This window comes from Rhamphochromis longiceps, linkage group LG13 (genome assembly GCF_057381845.1).
Source record: "Rhamphochromis longiceps isolate RC_006_pf linkage group LG13, R_longiceps_female_GT1.1, whole genome shotgun sequence".
Taxonomy (NCBI): Eukaryota; Metazoa; Chordata; class Actinopteri; order Cichliformes; family Cichlidae; genus Rhamphochromis; species Rhamphochromis longiceps.
In genome coordinates this window covers 26,192,743-26,198,655 of record NC_140569.1, presented here as the reverse complement: position 1 = coordinate 26,198,655, position 5,913 = coordinate 26,192,743, and the positions used below count along the sequence as shown (strand labels likewise).

General features: G+C 42.0%; 1 protein-coding gene across 1 annotated transcript; it reads right to left on the bottom strand.

Annotated features, from left to right (window-relative positions):
- Window positions 1-2,034: 2,034 nt before the first annotated feature.
- Window positions 2,035-5,202, bottom strand: pcbd1 (pterin-4 alpha-carbinolamine dehydratase/dimerization cofactor of hepatocyte nuclear factor 1 alpha). The gene is made up of 5 exons (XM_085428741.1): window positions 5,049-5,202; window positions 4,214-4,345; window positions 4,037-4,117; window positions 3,147-3,235; window positions 2,035-3,004 (listed from the first exon to the last, which is right to left on the bottom strand). The coding sequence occupies exons 1-5, from the start codon at window positions 5,049-5,051 to the stop codon at window positions 2,941-2,943; spliced, it is 369 nt and encodes a 122-aa protein (XP_085284867.1). The 5' UTR covers window positions 5,052-5,202; the 3' UTR covers window positions 2,035-2,940.
- Between the last annotated feature and the right edge of the window lie 711 nt (window positions 5,203-5,913).

Below are 5,913 nucleotides of genomic sequence, written 5' to 3'. Positions count from 1 at the left end.
AGAGGGGCATCCTTTTTGTGAAGCAGACCGCTGGTTCACATCCAGGTGTGCTAGATAGTAGACTTCCAGATGTGTAGAGAAGCACATACCCCCATCACCGTCAACGGCACTGCTGTTGACGGTGACAGATTGATCTTCTGTAGAAAGTATGGTGAATGGACTGCTGAGGACTGGGGCAAAGTCATATTCTCCAATGAAGCCTCTTTCCGATTGTTTGGGGCATCTGAAAAAAGGCTTGTCCGGAGAAGAAAAGGTGAGCGCTACCATCAGTCCTGTGTCATGCCAACAGCATCCTGAGACCTTTCATGTGTGGGGTTGCTTCTCATCCAAGGGAGTGGGCTCACTCACAATTTTGCCCAAAAACACAGCCATGAATAAAGAATGGTACCAAAACACCCTCCAACAGCAACTTTTTCCAACAATCCAACAACAGTTTGGTGAAGAACAATGCATTTTCCAGCATGATGGAGCACCGTGCCATAAGGCAAAAGTGATAACTAAGTGGCTCGGGGAACAAAACGTTGAAATTTTGGGTCCATGGCCTGGAAACTCCCCAGATCTTGATCCCATTGAGAACTTGTTCAAGAGGCGGGTGAACAAACAAAAACTCACTAATTCTGACAAACTCCAAGAAGTGATTATGACAGAATCGGTTGCTATCAGTCAGGATTTGGCCCAGAAGTTGATTGAGAGCATGCCCAGTCGAATTGCAGAGGTCCTGAAAAAGAAGGGCCAACACTGCAAATACTGACTCTTTGCATAAATGTCATGTAATTATCGATAAACGCCTTTGAAACGTATGAAGTGCTTGTAATTATATTTCAGTACATCACAGAAACGACTGAGACAAAGATCTAAAAGCAGTTTAGCAGCAAACTTTGTGAAAACTAATATTTGTGTCATTCTCAAAACTTTTGGCCATGACTGTACAAGAAGCGTTGTCAGAGGAAAGCAGGGAGGATCAATCACTCCTGTCACCCCAGTCACACACTGTTCAAACTACTTCCGTCAGGCAGGAGGTACTGCAGTATCCGGTCCCGAACCAGCAGACTAAAGGACAGCTTCTTCCATCAGGCCATCGGACTGCTGAACAGTGACACTTCATAGACGCCTCGCTCTCACCTACCGGAACTTCAACACTGTGCACTCCATAATGTACATATATGCTATTCTTTTTTCACAATATTCAAACTGCTGACGGACGTGATTTGATGCCCAGCGCGCTGTAACTTGTAATTTCAACTGATAAAGTAAATGAAATCTCAAATGGAAGAACAAATTATTCTGCAAGGTTAGAAACACCAATGGTGAGAATTTGGAGGAGTTTGAGTCAGCAAGGGTCAGAGGTCACTAAAATTATGGACAACCCATCACACCTGCTCCATTCCACCCTTGTAAAGAAGCACGGCTCCTCCCTCTAACTGATTCAAACTTTCAGCCATGAAGAACACTTCAGGAAATCATTCCTATTGTTCTCTCTGTAAAAGTGTACAATAACTCTTCATTATGTGGCAGGATAAATACAGCATCTGTCTATCTCTCTATGTAGAATTTTCTGTGGGCAGTTCAGTGGGCTGTAAGCAGGAAGAGGAAGGGTGATCCAGAGTAGGAATCCAGTGAAATATTGGCATCACCTCTTACAGTTTCCTTGTACTATCAGCTGAAAGTTGAGAATATGTAAATTGGGTAGAGTTAATTTTCTCTGAAACCATACAGTTAATTGGGCTGTGAGTCGGAGTGGGAAGAGTGAGGATGACCTAGAGTAAGAATCAAGTGAAATATTGGCGTCACCTCTTACAGCTTCCCTGTATTATCAGTTCAAAGATGAGAATATTGTAATGTAATTTGAGTAGAGTTTACTGTTAATTTTCTCTGAAACTGTAAAATTATTTGGGCTGTGAGGCAGAGGAGGAAGAGTGGAGGTAACTCAGAGGAAGAATCCAGTGAAATATTAGCGGCACCTCAAACAATTTTCTTGTAACAAAAAAAAACCCAAAGCAAACAACAACACAAAACCCCCCACAATATCAAAAATACAGTACAGCAATTTTTATTTAGTTGGGCATAAGGTCATGTGAACAGAAATGTACAGTATAGTGAGAAGACAATGCTTTGTATATGTTATCAACTCTTACAGAATATATAACATTTTTTGTTATTTTTAATGTGCAGTGTGAGAATCATAAAGTAATTTGTTATATATCAACTGCTAATATTTCAAAAGTCGAAGTGGATTGAGCAGTAAAATCGTGAAACGCCAGTATACAGAAAACTCGCGTTTCTAAGCCATTCGGCACCCGTACCGTAATATGCGTAAGAATAGTGCAACAACATTTTAGGTGCGGCTATCTTGACTGTGACGTCGTATGTGAGGGCTCACTTGACTGCGGTACAATACGGTGTAGACGAACACAAACTCATTTACGGTCAGGACCTGACCATACTCCCAGTTAATGAAGTTACTGTGCTGCATGCGCACATTACTGTTTTCCTCTCTGCACGTCATGTGATGATGGTCCAGTCTGATTGGAAACCTGACCAACACCTTGAAACATCGCGAACCCTTCAGATCACTGTCAAGAAATGAACTTGCTGCCTGTATTAACCATCCTTATGGTTGTGTGACAGCCAAAGCTTTAGCACCCTCATCATTTGGAGCAAAACAAATGTAACACAGTTACTGTCAGACGTGTTCCCGGTATTAATTTCAGCACAGTTTGAAGTTAATTGTATACACATACACTTAGTAAATCGTGTATGTACGATTTATTTAAATACGATGCTGCCCCCCAAAAAAGTTTGACTGGGAACTCCAAACAGATACGCAATAAGCTGCAAATATCAGTTTTATAGCTTTGACCATACAGTTTGGTTTATTGGATCATTAGATATTCTTTAATGACGTTTAAATTTAAGCCAGATTAGTTCAATTACAGTATTTTATTTCTTCGCTTGTTGAGAACTTGGCGGAGCATCGCTCCATTGCGCTCTGGCAGGAATGGGCCTATAGTTGGGACAGAAAGATGAATGTACCATTGGAATTTATACCATTTCCTTAAGCTTATAATTACCACCCCCCTTTAAATAAAAACCCATGTGAAGAGCACTTTAGTTTTCTCTGCCTTGACCGGTGACATTCTGCTCACATTAGAGATGCCTGGTCAATCAAGGTGGCCAAAGAGATGTCACGTTGGGACAGCCCTCCACAGTCATGCGTGCTGAGAGTTATCTGGACCTGCGTTAAGGAGAATGCACAAAGTGGTGAATCAATGCAAATTTGAATGAGTTTTCTTCAAAATACCACTCGACAAAGAGCTTTGCCGCCATTTGTTATGGAGTCATTACAGGTGAAGCATGAGCACAAGGTAAGACCCTGGGAAAGTGTCCTTTAAGGTTTTGACAAAACCAGACGACACCCTGAGTGCACAACAGGAAACACTGCAAGTTTAGCAAAAGCCATTTTGACTTGGAAATGAGAAACTCACGTGGTATTAATCACATTAATTAGGGCTCGTGCCTACACAAGACACGCGTTTAGTAACACCTGTGTTAAATTACAATTTCATGCTAAATTGGCTGCCGTGTAACATGGATGTAATTAACCGGTTACACATTTGATGCTGAGAAAAGTCTGTTAGCACAATTTTCAGACACAGTCATGGGTTAAATTCCCGACGAAGAGACCTGCAGCTGCCATCTTTAAACGGTTCACAGCTAGCTAGTCGTTTACCTGACATTTGGTGTCGACTAGGTATCTGGTGTTTTAGAGCTTTGGGTGAAAATTACTTATCCCATCTTCCCCTAACCCTGGGTTAAAAAAATAAATAATACTTTTTAAATTCAAAAACAAAAAACACATGTTCTTTATTGTTTTAAGGCAAAAATGACATTTAAGAGAGGTCATTTTGAAGCTAATTCATGATCCCAATGTTGGGCTTTTCTATAGTAACAAAAGCCAGCTGTCCACAGTGCCAGGAAAACAACCCCCACCCCATAGGCTGTAATCTTATTTTCATATATTATTAGGCTTGCGTACCTTATTATAGACATTGAACCACTCAGGATGGTGGTCCAACTTCTCTGCATGTAAAGCCACTCTGGACATGAAGCCAAAAGCCTGGAGGGGGAGAAATACAAAAATTAAAATAAAAAGGTAGAGCGGTTATATGGGTCATTTAAGTTTAAAAGTGATATTTGACAATGATGCAAGAACCTGATTGAAGTCTTTGAAAATAAACTCTTTGTAAATAGCATCTCGTCCAACGACCTCCACCCACTGAGCGTTGCGTAGCAAGGGGAGTATGTGGGCCCTCTCCTCTTCAGTCAGAGCTTGGACCTTACCAGCCTGTGAGGACAGAGCAGAGGGAACAGTGCAGCAGATTTGAGAGGGGCAGTTTCACAAACACAAACTCTGATTGGTTGTAGAGGAAACCATCTGGAAACAATGAGAGGCCACATTCCTAGTTTAAAAATCTAGCTGGTTCAAAGGCATGTGGTGGTGGAGAGGGGGTGGTGGTGGTTGGTCTTTTCCTCTAACACATGATGCAGGGTCACAACACAGGTTCAAAGTGAAATTTATTTCATTCAGCCCTGCAGAGTCAACATTGCATAACATCGTCCAAATAGATAGCATTTTATTGCACAATCTACACATGAACGCTCTGTCCCTAGCTGAGCAGTCACAATTATGTACCAGCAGAGCAGACAGATGTCAGGACCAGAGCCTCAGACCGAGCAGTGACATCAACAGGTATCATAGCAACGGTCTAATCTGCTCGATCTGTGGCATGAATGGGCACTACAGAAACGATTACCGCTGGTTAAAACCTCAAACTTCAAACAAACCTCACCGTGGCTTGCTGTGAACATCTCTCCTCCTCCAAACTCATGTTAGCATGCATGACACTTTATTGTATTTATCTAGCTTGAAAACCTGAAATGTCAGTCTGCAATGAAATCTTATAATGTAGAGCAGAGTGCTACCTGTGACAGCGAGGAAATGTCAACAGCTCCATGTGGGAGACAGTGTAGAAAGGTTGTGTACTCACCATGTCTGCAGAGGCTTTTCATGCACAGGGGAGATTCAGCTCCAGCAGCCTGTTGCACAGATGCAAATCTGCTGTGGGAGCCAGTGAGAGCAACTGGAATAAATCCATTCATGGTCCCCGCCTAGCTGCCCTTGCAGGAGCCTGAGCAAAAATCCTCACTGCTGCTAAGCTATTCAACCACCTATCAGCATGGGTTTAATCATAAACTATCATCTGTTGCACAAGGCATGCATTAGGCCAGCTATTGTAGCACGATTCAGCACAAAGGCCAGTGCAGCAGTGTTTGCTGTGTGAAGAGAGAAGACACTGTACCTTTTATGCACACATATCAAACATGAACTTAATCCTAAGAATAATTACCTGCTGATATTAATGTCTTTTCTCCAGTTGACATCAGATTTAAAAAGGAGGTTGGCTCTTCAGCTTACCAGAGTTCATGTCAAAGGTTAACAACCCGCTCTTGTTAGATTGCCCCGGTGAACTCATCTGTCACTGTGAGCGCTCAGAGAAATGAAGTGGTTAATGGAATGAAAACAGGGAGAGGATGTGACAGGAGATCAGCATTTAACAGCTGACTGGACCTGGAAATGAGAGCGCTGCTAAAGCCATTTAGTTAGCTGTGATTTAGAACAAAACCATTAGACTGGGGTGAAACGGAGAGTGTCTGCTGACTGTGGCATTAATACAGAGCCACAGATACATACCTGTGACCGTTTTAAACTCACTGATTATTAGTCTGATTTTACTTGTCAAATCATGACAATGATTACATGTGATCTTAAATGTAAGCACAAAACAGCACATGAAAAGGGAACCAACAATTACGTATGCATACTGCCCTTTGACCACAGGTTATATTGTGAGA

Excerpts from the sequence above, each read along its gene's own strand:
- pcbd1 (XM_085428741.1), bottom strand. Across the intron at positions 4,118-4,213 it reads TTTTCAAAGACTTCAATCAG|GCTTTTGGCTTCATGTCCAG; the intron begins GTTCTTGCATCA and ends CTCCCCCTCCAG. Across the intron at positions 3,005-3,146 it reads ATTGACCAGGCATCTCTAAT|GCCCATTCCTGCCAGAGCGC; the intron begins GTGAGCAGAATG and ends TCCCAACTATAG.